The following is a 16,115-nucleotide window of genomic DNA, read 5'->3' as shown; positions in this document are numbered from 1 at the left end:
CTCTTTGATACTCTCTGCACTTTCACTGTTTGTCTCTTCCTGCAGATTCATCAGTCTTTTCCTTGCAGAAGAACCAGTGAAACAAGAACCATGTTTGAATAGCTTGACCATGGAACTGCATAATGCTTCATGAAGAGAGAACATCCTAGTCAATGATCACGATATCCTTCACTGTTGTATGAATACACTTGCTGAAAAATGTGACAGAAAAAGTGAACGACATTTCAAGACATCAAAAAAGAGTAATCACAAGATTAAAAAAAAAACATACCTCAGAGCAACAATTTCTCCTTGAAGTGACCTTTCACCTGCTTTCGCATGTTTTTTCAGTTCTTGATTTTCATGCATCAGGGTTTCGATCAGCTTCTGAAAGAAAAAAAAAGAAAAAAGAAAAAAAAAAGAGATAAAATTGGAAATGATAAGTGGCTAAAAAACCCACTAAAACGCTGTGAAGGGAAAGAAAGTTGATACACAAGAGAGAAAGAGCAATGTGTGTACTGGCAAAAATTAATTTAGGAACTGATACAGTCAAATAAGAAAAAATTGTTTTAAAAGCACCCATGCACACACACATACTCACCACATATCACATTACGCTGACATACATATTCACTTACACATACACACAAAGAAAAATTGTGCATGAATATATATACACACACAAAGAAGAATTCTGCATGAATATATAATCAAGCGCATTCAAACATTTCACACACTCAGAGACTTAACATACGCAACCACAAACACACATACACACACAAACAACTCATACACACAATGACTCACACACACATAAAGATACATCAGATCCCACAGCACCACTCACAGACATGAGTAAACACCCTGAACTGAGTGCAGACATGTGTACACACCTTGAACCAAGTACAGACATGTGCACACAGCTTGAACCAAGTGCAGACATGTATACACACCTTGAACCAAGTACATACATGTGTACACACCTTGAACCTGGTGCAGACATGTGTACACATCTTGAACCAAGTACAGATGTGTGTACACACCTTAAACCTGGTGCAGACATGTATACACACCTTGAACCGAGTACTGACATGTGTACACACCTTGAACCTGGTGCAGACATGTGTACACATCTTGAACCAAGTACAGATATGTGTACACACCTTAAACCTGGTGCAGACATGTATACACACCTTGAACCGAGTACTGACATGTGTACACACCTTGAACCTAGTGCAGACATGTATACACACCTTGAACCAAGTACAGACATGTGTACACATCTTAAACCGAGTAGAGACATGTGTACACACCTTGAACCTGGTGCAGACATGTGTACAAATCTTGAACCATGTACAGACATGTGTACACACCTTGAACCTGGTGCAGACATGTGTACACACGCCCTGAACCGAGTGCAGACATGTGTACACACCTTGAACTGAGTGCAGACATGTATACACACCTTGAACCGAGTACTGACATGTGTACACACCTTGAACCTAGTGCAGACATGTGTACACACCTTGAACCTGGTGCAGACATGTATACACACCTTGAACCGAGTACAGACATGTGTACACACCTTGAACCTAGTGCAGACATGTGTACACACCTTGAACCTGGTGCAGACATGTGTACACATCTTGAACCAAGTACAGACATGTGTACACACCTTGAACCGAGTGCAGACATGTGTACACACCTTGAACTGAGTGCAGACATGTATACACACCTTGAAACAAGTACTGACATGTGTACACACCTTGAACCTAGTGCAGACATGTGTACACACCTTGAACTGAGTACTGACATGTGTACACACCTTGAACCTAGTGCAGACATGTGTACACATCTTGAACCAAGTACAGACATGTGTACACACCTTGATCCGAGTGCAGACATGTGTACACACACCCTGAACCGAGTGCAGATGTGTACAAACCCTGAACGGAGTGCTGCAGTGTACACACCCTGAACCTAGTGCAGACATGTGTATACACTCCTTGAACCAAGCGCAGACATGTGTACAACCTTGAACCGAGTGCAGACATGTGTGCAACCTTGAACTGAGTGCAGACATGTGTACAACCTTGAACTGAGTGCAGACATGTGTACAACCTTGAACCGAGTGCAGACATGTATACACACACCTTGAAGAACCAAGCCCCTTAAACCACTCACCTTCTGGTCATGCTCCTTCTGCTCTTTCTTGGAGATGCGTTCTGCGATCTGGTGCATCTGCAGGGCGATGGCAGTGTTGCTGTCCCCTGGCTCGCTGTGGAGGCGCTCCCGGATGCTCTCCACCTCAGTGGCCAGGTCAGAGGAGGACTTGTTGAGCGACAGTCCTGCCAGGCTCTGGTGCATCATGGCCTGCAGTGTGCAGAAAGGTGGGGTTCAGAGATGGTTAGGACAGCTCATCTGCTAATACGGTGTCTGTGAGGGTCTGGGTTCGATTCGATTCCCGGTCTCACCCTTTCTCCATAGTCTGACTATGGAAAATCAAACTGGGCGTCTAGTCACTAGGATGAGAGAAGTGATAATCCAAGAAGAAAAAGAAAACACACAACAAAAAAAAACCCACACAAAAACTGCCGACATATAAGTCACCCCACAGCCAACGTATATAAGTCGCCCCAGTCTTATGATGGACTGACAACATAGCAGTAAAACCATATGCAGAGATCCAGGCTTTGACATACAGCCCACAGACGTGCAGGAATCTGGTGAACAATTCTTCTGTGCAGCATTGCAATAACTCTACACAGAATTGAAGGAGGAGAAGAAGAATAAGAAGGAGAAGAAACAGAAGATGAAGAAGGAGCAGAAGAAAAAGCAGCAGAAGAAGAGGCAGAAGAAGAAGCAGAAGAAGAAGAAGAAGAAGCAAAAGAAGAAGAAGAAGCAGAAGAAGTCTTACCATGTAGGGAGGGTTGGAAGCACTGCCGTGGCTGTGGGGCTGAGCCATGCCCCCGTTACTGACGCTGGACGACAGGCTGGGGAAGTCCTGACCCCTGCTGCCGCCGCCACCACCACCACCACCACCACCGGCAGCATACATGGAGCTGCTCAGTTGGCCGGGGCCCATGCCCAGCTGCAGCCCCACTTTCTCATAGGTCGCCTCGTCGTACTTGTCAGAGTCCAGCTGCAGCAGCTCAGGCGAGCTGGTCTCACTCACGAGCGACTCCGCCTGGTGATGCCCAGTCCTGGGCTCCAGCGATTCCTGCTCAGGGGTGCTGCCACCATCCTCTGGCGCCGAGGAAGGAGGAGGGGGTTGTGGTTTGGGACTCGCTTCCGCCGCGGAGGGGAGCATAACAAGCTTAGTCTCTTGTGCGGAGTCCCCTGGAGGTCCCACCGTTTCCTGCAGAGAAGAGAGGGGTCCAGACACCACAGGCGGGTGGGACACCGGTGGTGGACCCTTGGGGTCCAGGGAGGGTGGGGTCGCTTGGCCAACGTCGGGTTGGGACGTGGCGCCAGCGCTCGGGCTTTGCTGTAAACAGAAATGGAGTTTTATTGCTGACTGATTAACTGATTCAAAGACTCACTGTCTGATCCAGTTGTTGATTTATTCGACTGTTTGACTTATCAAAGATAAATGTAATCTGTAACTGTGATCTGAGACCTCTCCCCAATTGTTGTAAGGTTACAAGAAGTTTAATAAGAAAGAAGAAAAGTAGAACAAAATAATTAGAACATAAAAAAACAACAGTAACTCTAATGCACTCCTGAAGAATACATACAACCATGATACAGCTGTAATCATCCAACTATATTCTTCTAAAGGAACCTACTTTACCAACAAACAAACACTGCATTGAAACAAACACAAGATTACAAGCATTTGTCCATATCAACAAGCTGTTAAGTGAGCAAGTATAATTAAACCCTTCTGTCACAAGTATCAGACGGTCTTTTGTTTCTTTCTAGTTTTACAACACTGACTACTTATGCAGACTTACAAATGCAGTGACATTTGACCATCTTCTGTCCATTCCTAAAAGTGATGATGATTGATGGAATGCACTAAAAGGGTTTTCTGGTATGGAAAAACAAAACAGTTTCAGTTTCAGTTTCAGCAGCTCAAGGAGGCATCACTGCGTTCGGACAAATCCATATACGCTACACCACATCTGCCAAGCAGATGCCTGACCAGCAGCGTAACCCAACGCGCTTAGTCAGGCCTTGAGGAAAAAAAGAAAAAGAAAAAAAAGGTGAATAAATAATAGATAAGCTTATATAAATAAATAAATAATAATTATTAAAAAAAACAACAACAAAAAACCATCCCCAAAAGCAACACTGGTAACTCCAGAGTTTTGATGTTTAGAAGTGTCGTCATCTGAAGTCACAGTTTGCAGCAATAAACAATATCATATATACTGAGAGAGTGAACATGCACAATCCCCCCAGACCCCTCCCACAACCCATTGACTGCTGAACTTTGGTGACATGAGTTCCGTATGGCGTGAGTTTGAAGTATCGTTACTATTTTTAGTGTACTTGTCAGTGGCGTAACTGATTTTGCAGAACAAAAAGTAATGCAGTCCAAAGAGGAAGAGGTCCAGGTAAAGAATGGTGACTGACATCCTCATTAAGTGTAAGTTCTGTCTTGCCTCAGTGAGGTGACAGCCCTTCACTGTTGACTATACGTGTCACCAGCAATCAAAGGGTTAAAAAATGAAAGAAAAAAAAAAGGAAAACAAAATGTCAGCATTCAGCTTTATTCCCAGCCCCCGCCTCCCCCGGTCACCTGTGCAGCCTGCATGGACACCAGGGAAAAGGGACTGCTAGCAGAGGACTTGGGATCGGCCTCGCCCAGCATGGCCTGCTGTGACTCGGTCAGGGCCTTCACCTTGGCTTTCAGCTCGTCGTTCTCTCTGCGGAAGTCCACCAGCAGGTCACCTGATTTGGGGGGAAACACATAGGCAGGTCACAGTCTGGTCACTGGGGGAGGGGTGGGGGTTGGGGCTGGGGGTAAGGCTACACATGTCAAACACAAAGTTTCATGCACATTTAAATATGTGTGCACTCCTTCATTCACATACACAAATCCACACTCACTCACTGCCTGCATGATGACATTTTTCATAAAAAAAAAAATCAAAAAAATCAACGTTGACAGTAATGTGCATTGATATTCAATAAGAGTGGATGAAGTAATGAATGAAAGAAGGAAAACACGGTCCATATCAAAGGAACTGTGAAAGGGAAAAGCTTGAGATGCTGTAATCTGTGTCAGTGGATTATGGAAGTTTAAATAAACACAGCCACCATTCAGCCAGTCCCAAAAACACAGGATGGCTGCCTGAATGGTGGGGTGAAATGGGGCTTACATCTAAAGGTCTGCTGGCAGAAAGGGGAAAGCATGGGGTTCACAGCCCTCAAAGGCAGAAAACGATGACAATGATACATAATCTCAGCATCCCTTGACCAAACTGCATTCCTAACCAGGCATGTCTCAAAACACACAGCATTCATACCAAACATAAAAACAACAACATCCTATGCAGGAATAAAGTCAGAATTCACCCCACTAATAAGACTTACATTTCAATGAATGTTTTTTTATTCAAATTTATAACAGTACATTAAGCAATGAAATGATCACAAACATCAAATGACAGGTTTGAATAATAAGCCTTCGTTAAAGAAAACATATAGTTTTGGTTTAAAAAAAACACAAAAAAACCCCACCCCAAAACTCCACAAATTATCTTTCTTTTTTGTTGTTGAAAATTCCACCATTTGTTGGAGTGGAAACAGCAATTACCCATGCTACCTCCACAAACAACAACAACAACAAAAATAATAATTATCATATTAATATTGCGCTGAATCTTGTGCAGAGACAAATCAAAGTGCTTTCGCACCAGTCATTCAAAACACATGCTGTACTCTAAAACTAGGGGGGGGCAGGGTAAAAAAAAACCAAACAAACAAAAAAAACTAACCCATTGTTCTGTAGCCTCGCAGTCTACCCTCAAGGACTTTGTTCTCTTTAAGAAGCTGGCTGATTTCAGCTTTGAGTTTGTCTTCGTTGGTGGTTGTGGTGGTGGAGGCAGATGTGACAATACTGGAGGCACCAGACGGGGAGGTGATATTGATGATGCTATCACTGCTTGTGCTGCCACTTCCCGATTCTACCTCAAACATTGCAAAGTGTGAGTCCTTAAAAAGAATAGCTGTCAGACGCCAAAACAAGGAGAACGACGTCCAACTTGGGGGTGCTTGTTCTCTAAAAGGGTTCACAACCAGGAATGTTTGCGATAGGGTGCCTCCAGGCCTGTGTTACGGCGGTTTCTGCAACAAATTTTGATTACACACATATATACACAGATCAACATTTCAGCTTTTACTGTATGTCTGCTCACTTTTTGTCATGTCATTCACACATCAGACCACAGAGAGTGCAGACAATGTTTGCTTGCAATATCATTCACAGCCAAGATGTAGGAAAAACAGAACGAGAGTCGTGATTTAAAAGGTATGCAAGCTGCAAAAGAAACACAAAATGTTTGAAGTACATCAAAAAAGACATTAAACTGCCTAAGAAACACGGCAGCAAATTTCAGCACATAATCAGAATGAACTATCAGAATACTCCAAAGTGTATTCACCTCCTTGGTGCTAAACAGATTTCACTGCCTCTTTGCATTGCAGTTTTACAGTTGTTTCAACTTATGTGCCTCATTCTCGCACAGGTCTCTCTACTGATCATGCACTCTACAGAGTCTAAATACAGAGTACTAAATACAGAACCTTGTAATAACTGCACTCTCTGTAAGTCCTACAGACTGACTGTAATTCTGAATGAAAGACCTCCAAAGAAATGATTCAAGTTTCTATCTGCATTCCAAATATACTACAGCTATAGCTCTGTATGAAAGACCCCAAATTAATTTACAGTTTTTCTCTGCATACTCATTATACTGCAGCAGTCAAATACTTCATGAAGAAAGTATGTATTTCCATAAAACCCTAATAAATCCTGGATCTTTCCCCCCCATCTCTGGATCTATATACCAGGTATCCAGCAGTCTGACCTCAGCAGCCACAGAAGAGGGAGAGGACAGAGGGTTTGTTGCTGCTTTGAAGAAATGGCCAGTGGGAAGTGGAACTGGGAGATGGGCAGAAAGCCAGGTTTGAGTGACCCCTAGACAGCAGACAATGGTCCCTCACTTTCAGTTTCATTTTTTTTCTCTTGTCTCTCAGACACAACTCTTGAATCACACACACACACACACACACACACACACACACACACACAAATGTTGATCAGAGTCCAATAAACCGGCTGCACAGAAGGCTCTGCATATACAAGCACAGTATTTGAACACACACTGTCCACTTAGGAAAACTACACACTGTCCACTCTGGAAAACTGTAATGGCCAGATTAAAACACTGCAAATAATGAAGATGTTTTACATGGCATAAAAATATATATAAAATAATGAAATAAAGTGTATCTTCCTTTTATAACTCCAAAGATCACCCCAGGAAGAACATTGTTGCATTGTAAAAATGTTTGGTCCAAACTTAAACAAAGGGTAAAAAATTTATTAGATCTGGATCCAATAAGTACTCCACCAATCCATGAATTACATCAGATAGTTATTGTTTCAGCACAAGAGTCATGCCAAGAAATCATTCACCCTTCAAATAGAAAAATGGATAAGGTACAGTGATTTACTTATGCAGCCTGTAAATTTGAGTTTCTTCTTAAAAAACAACAACAACATATAGAGAGCTTGAAATGTATCAGTTTAATTCATGATGGTGTACTTGAAGTTAACAAGTTAAGAAGTTAACTGTCTTGATTATATTAACCTATTTATTGCTGTATAGCAGACACACAGGGAGACTTAAAAAAAAAGAAGAAGAGAAAGACCAACATACAGTTTAAGCTTTGGTAATTACAAGGAAAATCACAAATTTTCAATAGATGTATAACTATAAAACTATCTTGTGCCAAGGATGCTGGCCATTACACTTCCCCATCTTCAGATTAAAAAAATTTTTTTTTTTCAAAAGAACTGAACAATTCTTGGCAAATTAAACATTCCACATAATAGCCCATACAAATTTCAGTGTTTGATCCATGAGCTGAGGCACCTCAAAAACACTGCATGAAAGTTCCCCCCCCTCTCTCTGTGTATATTTGAAAGAACAAAATGTTAGGTCATGTTCCCACGGGAAATATTTTATATATTCATGTATAAGCTTGGTTTTTTTGTTAAGTTCATTATTGTCAACATTTGATTAAAAGAAAAATAAATAAAAAAATTAAGGAACTAGGCTTCAGTTATATTCTTACTGCCACACAATTTCAACTGGTATGAATGCTGTAGTAAAATGATCAGTGTATCTCTTCAACACAAACAAACATATTTCTGATTAACTGAAAGTTAACCTGCACCTTTATTCTCACTTGCGGAGTTAGCACTACATATATCAAATGTTAAAATCACCCCCCAACCCTTTCCATCCCCAGTTAATAAAAAGTTATCAGTGTATCAAAGTTCCAAGTGGGTTTACTCATTACTGGCTCAGCTTGTCTTCATGAGGGTTTGCGTTTGACTTTTTACCCAACCAGCATGACCAAAACTGGCTTGCCTCCAATGCACCAGTTTCAGTTTCAAGGGGAATCCAAAGCTCAAAGCATGCAGACTGAGCCACATGCTCTCCTTCTCCTGTGCTGCTCTCATAGCCTGCCTGATGCGACACAAAGTACACAGCCATTCCACTTCTCCCCCAACCATTTATGACAATCGTAAAATGAAACATTTCCTTTTTGCATTAGTGAAAAAAGTAGTAGAATAGTTTAGAACTCGCTGCACTTTACAGGATTACTTGATGGATTTCATGTTCAATATCTCATAGGAACAGAACAAAAGATCAACACTTTCTTCGTCAGTCAGTTCGTGGTGGATTCTTTTTCTTGATGATTGTTGCTTCTCTTTTGTAAAATGTGATTTGTGGAGCACCAAGAGTGATTGTTCGTTTAATTGTTATTTGAATTGTCTTGAGAATTGTTGTTTCTTTCTTGTTAATGTTATATTCAATTTGTGAAGTGCTGTGAGCCTCTCTGTGAGGAAACAGCGCTATAGAAGAGCACTTCATTATCATTAATATTGTTATTATGTATATAATGTACATGCACACATGCATTATACACACACCATGCATGCACACACATGTAGCACATGCATGCATACGTATACATGCAAATGCATACAAAGTATCTGTGTTGTGTAAATGAGAGAATGAAAACAGATACTGATACTGAAATAGATCATTTGTGATCTTAATGAAGCAAAACTTTACAAAACTAATGAAATGCAACACATACCGCATGACATGTCATGAACTAAGTGAAATGATTAACCGTGTCTAGCAAATTTTGCAGAACAAAGACCAATTCTAAATCTATATATCTAATCAATGTATAAAAACAAAATCAGCCAAAACCTGTTGGCAAAACTGTCATTGTCTTTCAGATTATAAATATGATTATAGAAAAATGAAAAAAAAAAGACAAAAAAAAAAAAAAAGACATACAATCAACCAGGCACAAACTTGGCCCAAAAGGAATTTTCTGAAAGAGTTTTCCCAACTATGGAATTTACTGAAACTACTATGCTTAAGGAGAGAATGTTCAGTTAAAACAGTGTACATCAACATGGTATTTGGTTTCATACTGAAACAAAGATTCTGACCTTTACAAGTGTGGAACAATACAGAGTTCTGGTCTGAATCTTGGTGAAACATTGAACATCTTGCAGTCAGATGCTGTCTTAGAAAAAATCAAAAAAATCACATCACACCAATCACTTACAGGATGATTGAAATTTTGATAAAGAAATCTTCAATTGAAACTAATGTATTGTAAATGTAATGCAAGTAATTTCTGTTCAAACCAAAAGACTGGCAATCACAAATGGCAATTATATGTGAATATAATGCAAGAAAATGACATGATTATGCGATCCACTGACAGGCTTTTAGTTATAAATACATGTAAATTGGTACACAAGTTTGGAGAAGTTAAAAAAAATATCACTTGTGCAATTTGTTAGCATTTGAATATTCATATCTCATACTGTTCAGCACCATTTTTCTATTGATTCATCAATATCACCACTGTCACCCCAAACAATCTTCTGAATACAGGGAAAAGGAAGGAGACCCAAGACCTCCACTTAGTAGTTCCAGTTATGTGCAACCCACATCTGCTGTAGAAATGTATCATCAGTTGTCAACCAATTTACAATTCAAAGCATGGGCCAAAAATATAAATGCATGCTTTCATAAAGCATATTTGGGTGAATAAGATTTCCTCATCAATAATATACTCTTTAGACTCCCAGGTCTGAAACTGGCGAATTTTGTGAACATGCCCACATCTGAAATAGGCACCAGCAATTTGCTAGCAGTATGAATTTTATAAAATCTATTCTTAATCTTTAGACTTGAAATTTTTTCAAGTTACCATTTCTAATATGTCTCAGGATCAGTTCTTTTCTTCACCTCAGCTGGGTCCAGTTAAATAAGAATTCTTGATGAAAAATTTGTTCAACATTCAAATTCTAAAAAGAAAGTATTGTTCTGGAATAGAGTTATGAAAAAAAAGTTCAACCATCAAATAAAAACAAAAAGTATTGTTTAAGCTACAAACATATGGAATGACTGTCACCTCAGCTGTAACAAACACTATTCAAGAATCAATTGGGCGATACTTCAAAAATCTTAGTCAGTTTAAGAAGTTTGACGAGTCAAAACTTGGCAAAAATAGGAGTGAAATATTGACCAAATGATACCAATCTATTTTTATGAAACAAAGATGTGAGCGTTAACAAATGCTTCATGGGTTGTTTTTCTCGATTCTACTTCAACATTTGGCGCTGAGAAGATCGCTTGTGCTTTGTCCTCTGTTAACTTTGAATTTCCTCAAGTCTCGATGAGTGGATATGCGGAAAGGTCGGGGGAAATGGGCGAAATCCTCCCTTAAATTCGGGAAGCCATCCTCTCGAACACACATTTGAATGTTGTGCTGTGACCTGAGGAAAACGAGTATGGCTGACCCCCAAAACCACACCCCAACACACCAATGATCCATTGCAAGATATCACAGTAAAACTTTTAGTCCGATTGTTTTAAGCACAACTACTTCTTTGATGCTGTTAAAATATTGAAAGAGCTGTACTCTGCCATAACAGTATCAACTTACGCTGTTCGAACAGACTCATAAACTGGCGGATTCGAAAACTTCGATCAACTTTATGTAGTTTCTTTCACGATTTGTAGTCTAACAAAAAGCACGAAATTCCTCGAAGAATTGCTGTGTTTTCTTTGTTCTTTCTTGCCTTTTGGCATGACTGAATTTACTGGGAACAACATACCAAAATTGAAAGGTGTTCCAGTGTGTGACAGTGACATCAAGCAATCAGGGAATTCCCCTTCTTGTTAGGTTTTCGTAAGCCACGCATGCGTCCTCACATTCTTCCCGTTTGTGACTTCGCTTCTGCTTCAGAAACCGATCCAGCATGATAGCTCTGTTCAATGGTCCCGAAAAGCAGTCTAGACCTATTTGTGAGGCTGATACAAACTATCAAAAAGATTATCTCTGTATTGCACTTCAGATTTAGGAGATTTCTTTGTGAGAGTACAATTTACAACTTGATGAAGATGTTCGCCAAAAGAAAGAGTGCGTTTTCACGCGGTCGAGAATCTGTGCGGTGGCCTCGTTTCGTGTCAGTTCAAAGACGTAAAACATTACTGACACTGTTGACGTTTATGATCGAGCTTCCAGTGTATCTTCTAGGCGCGCGCGCTCGTGCGTTTTTTGAAGGCTTCTACATGTGTATATTTGTATCACTGGTGCGCGCGCGTCAATGTGTCAGTGCCACGGTGTGTGTGTGTGTGTGTGTGTGTCAGTGTGTGCATGCATTTGATTTGATCAGTCGGTTTCAGTAATGGTATTGTTCAGGAAACAATGAATATCAGTATGGACGGTTTGGGAAACACGTCAGTATTTGCAAAACAACTGCAACGCCGATCGAGTAATATAATTATCTCAGTAGGCCACTCTCACTGTCAATGGTCCCGAAACCTAGTTTTAAGTTAGTTGTGGGGGCGCTGCACAGCTGAACGCATCACCAAAATTCGAGCCTGTCAGATGGCCAAACCATCTGTGGTCAGGTCTTCATACAGACTAACATGCTGTCTTATTGTTTTTCTCACTTTGTTATTTGGTCTTTGTAGGAGATGCCAAAATAACATATTCAGTTACTTTAGTATTTCAGTATAATTCCATGTCTGCTTTCGCTTTCAACTTCATAATATAATGTTCTGGTGCCGCGGCTTTATCTCATCAGCAAACACACACTGAGCATACACAACTGAAACTAACACTCTCTGCCCCTCTCCATTCCTCACAACTGACTCAGTTCTGGCTTCTTTCCAATCAGTCCCACCCGGTCACTGACTGAGTCCACTGACCGCCGTGTGACCGTAAGAAGATAATTCCAGTACTGACCAGTGACTGACTCAGCAGTGGTTTTCGGACCGGGACAATATTCAGTTTCCATTCGCAGCACAACTGGTGCCACTGAGCAAGTTTCTAGTGCAGTGAACTGAAATCAGACCGTTTAACTTTCTACTCAGTGACATCAGCGGAAAGCGATAACTGATACCGACTTGCAAGCAACAACTTTACTAAATAAGACGTTTATTGTGCATTTGCTTTTGTTAATTACTTTGCGAAAAAAGGCCAATAAAGAGGTAGTTGGCAGGATGACTGAGAGAGAACACGATGCTAAATTCTTTTCTGCAGTGCAGACTGCACACAGCAGCATGTCGTGTCACGAAGAACGACATCATACTCGAGCAGATTGAAGCCAGTGCATTTCACAGCGCTGAGCTCGTGTTTTTGTGTAAACTCGAATCCTTTCTGCAGTCCACGGCGCAGGACGTAACACGTTAAAGTTCAACGACCAACTGGTCTGCGCCCTTAAAAAAAACATAGGAGGTCATGTTGTTCAGTGAACAACACGTTCACTCAGGTGCGAAAGGGTGGAGTTAACCAAACGCCTGAACTTGTTCAGGGCTGACGCCATGTTGGTCACCCAGCTGTAGTCTATTTATATTACTGACAACAGCCTGTATTGGCCTACTTCCTGCAGAGACAGGACTCTTGTACAGCTCAGTATTACTTCGATGCCCTGAGCTCAGTTTTATTCATTCAGTTATTGATTTATTTATATGTCGATACGATACGCTCGTGGCTTAAGTACGGCAGGGTATAATAAATATGTACCCAACAGACTTATCTCTCAACGTCTGAAACCAGGTTGGCAACAGGACGCTGCCTCTCGCATTTTCAGTGCAATCGAATAGTGAGGTATCGCGTGTCAGATGGAAAGCAAACGTAGAACAGTCTGCGCTGAGAATCAGGTCACAGCCACAGGATCCACATCAAGTCGTGTGGAGATTGCTGTGCTGCGGCGTGCAACCACGGACTTCAAATGGGTCCGTGCGTGCGACTCACACGTCAGCGACAGATGACGGGCATCAATCATTGTTGCTTGAACGTGTTCGGAATGGCGCTCAGAACACGTGTCATCGACATTGTAAAAGCTGACGACTGGAAGAATTGGGCAGACAACACCACAGAGTGGACAGAGAGGAGTTTTTATTTATTATTTAAAAAAAAACCTCATTCAAAATAAATATATTTAAAAAATGCCGTTTTTCTTTCTTCTTTTACTCTTTCAGACAGTGCGCTTCCGAGTTTTTCCGGGTCCCCCGAAAGCCTACCACCCCCAACCCATGCTTCGTTTATTTATTTATTTTCAGTTTCAGTTTCATATTATTCCAAGTAACATTTTGAAAAGTACACTCGATCGGTGGCCTGAAAACGCGAATAAGTTAGTTAGCCACGGTTGGTTTCTCTGTGAATTTGTGCCATTTAACCAATCCTACGAAGAACTGAAGGAACTGGACGTGGTTTTCTTTGCCGTCTGTCTGTTTTCCGCTGTGCTTCTTTATAACATTTGCTTGTATATTGTAGACACCTGGCTGAAAACATACTGAAATATTCACGGTTTGTGAGATTGTAGTCTACCTGGCTGTCGATAACGTTCACCAACCCATTTCAGACGTTGCGTCCCACAAGACTTCTGATCTTTGAAATTCCTTTCATGACCATGCTTACTTTTGTCTGACTTTATATACCGTGATCTATGCTTACTTTTGTCTGACTTTATATACCCTGATCTATGCTTAGTTTTGTCTGACTTTATATACCCAGATCTATGCTTACTTTTGTCTGACTTTATATACCCAGATCTGTTTTGTTCATGGTCTGTTGTTAGCAGCTGACACTAATACTGTCGCTAATGATACCTGACCGAAGATAAGGTTTGGGAGGATGGCGGACGGGGAACAGGAAACAGCCAATAGGTATATATTCACACGACCAATTTTTAAATCTCAACATAGATAAGTTAGAGTGCAGTAAATTTATACTCGGTGTTTATCATTATCCGTTCATATTCTCTCGCCGCAGTATTCCATGACATGAAAAGGACACCTAACTTAGAACAGTGTTTAACTGCCTGATTGCTTTAGTTCTGACGAGTCAGGTTTTTTGACTTCCACAAGATGGAGTGAGGGCGCCGTGGCAGAGTCGGTTTGGCGTTGGACTTGTGATCCAGTGTTCACCAGTGATCAGGGTGCGACGCCCTGTTTCGGCATCATGGCGTTGTGTCAATGGGAAAGACACGCTTTCCTTCGAATTTCATCGCTCCATCCAGGAGTGAACTGATGGGTACCTAACTTTGGCTGGGAAGGTTAAACAGCGGAAGGAGAGGATTGGGTCATGGAGCCCAAGACAAAGTAGACAGAATTCATTGTCCTGATGGCCGTAAAAGGCTATGAAACCTTTAAGCCCCCCCTTTTTTTCCCATATGCTGATACAGATGTTACATTTTAGAAATACAGCATGAACAGAAGCTACCAACTTGTAAGTTCTTGTAGTACGTCCGTTTAAAGCGTCTGCTTTCTTTTCAGTGACATCCATTCTGGGGATCCCTTCAGTTCTTTGCAAAAGATTAAAACATAGCCTAGCCCTAAAGACCTTTCCTCAACAGTCTGTGCAGATACCAGTCCCTTTCTCTGTAGGTCTAAGTAACACCACCGACTGCGGTATCTCGATAGTAAATAGCAGTCTAAATCACTTCGAGTGCTTCAACGCATGACTGGCAACACATTTTAAACCTGCCCATTCAAAATAAATTAATCCCGTCTCAGCATGCTGTCACCTGTACGTGTGTGTGTGTGTGTGTGTGTGTGTGTGTGTGTAACTTGATTGTTATTGTAAAGATATATTTGCGCGCGCAACTCTTCAACAACAACAACAAAAATCACAGGCCGGGTGCCCCCGGATCCTGAGTTACCGCTGTGAGGATGGTGTCACGCGGAACGTAACTATACCTTGGATAGAGGACTGGGTGGGGGGGACCTGATGGAGGGCTGGGGGATGGAGGGGGAGGGCAGGGTGTTGTTGGCCGGGTAGCCTAACCGGTTGCTGTTTCAAACTGTCTGTATTTGGCGATTACATCTCTTCGGTCGACGGTTAGATCAGATCATAATGGTCATTGTTAAAAAAAACAAAAACAAACAAAACAAAACAAAACAAAACAAACCCGCCGATGGAAGATCAACAATACACAATACAATACACAAACTTTATTGTCTATGCTTTGGTACAGAGATTTTCTTTTTGGCAGCAGCACATGTCCAACATAAGAAGAAAACAGCAAACAAATAAAATGAATAGAAAATAAAAAGATAAATGGCACCAAATGGAAATAGCTATATACAAATTTACAGATTACTGAAATTTACGTGCCTCTCCATTTCAGTCAGCCAAACCGCATTGCACATCTACCCCCTCCCCCCCCCGCCACACACACACCACGCACACACACCACGCGCGCACACACGCACACATACACTCTCTCTCATCCCCTCTCTCTCTGTCTCTCTCTTCACAAGAAATGCAACTACAAAGATCATCGTTCATTTAAAAATCAAATATCACCAGAGTAAGACAAGAATTCAGCTAAAGAGCAGCAC

The 16,115-nt window shown here is 41.3% G+C and overlaps 1 protein-coding gene across 3 annotated transcripts in view; it reads right to left on the bottom strand.

Annotated features, from left to right (window-relative positions):
* LOC143285705 (uncharacterized) overlaps window positions 1-16,115 on the bottom strand; it is a 44,739-nt gene that overhangs the window by 16,551 nt on the left and 12,073 nt on the right. For all 3 annotated transcript variants that reach the window (XM_076593114.1, XM_076593125.1, XM_076593117.1), the window contains exons 3-7: window positions 5,928-6,276; window positions 4,727-4,878; window positions 2,897-3,466; window positions 2,164-2,352; window positions 272-366 (exon numbers count right to left, since the gene is read on the bottom strand). In XM_076593114.1, coding sequence (XP_076449229.1) covers window positions 272-366; window positions 2,164-2,352; window positions 2,897-3,466; window positions 4,727-4,878; window positions 5,928-6,129 — 1,208 coding nt within the window. In that variant the 5' untranslated portion in view covers window positions 6,130-6,276. The remainder of the gene's footprint in view (window positions 1-271; window positions 367-2,163; window positions 2,353-2,896; window positions 3,467-4,726; window positions 4,879-5,927; window positions 6,277-16,115) is intronic.

This window comes from Babylonia areolata, chromosome 1 (genome assembly GCF_041734735.1).
Source record: "Babylonia areolata isolate BAREFJ2019XMU chromosome 1, ASM4173473v1, whole genome shotgun sequence".
In the NCBI taxonomy this organism is placed as follows: domain Eukaryota; kingdom Metazoa; phylum Mollusca; class Gastropoda; order Neogastropoda; family Buccinidae; genus Babylonia; species Babylonia areolata.
This window is presented reverse-complemented; position numbering and strand designations above follow the sequence as displayed.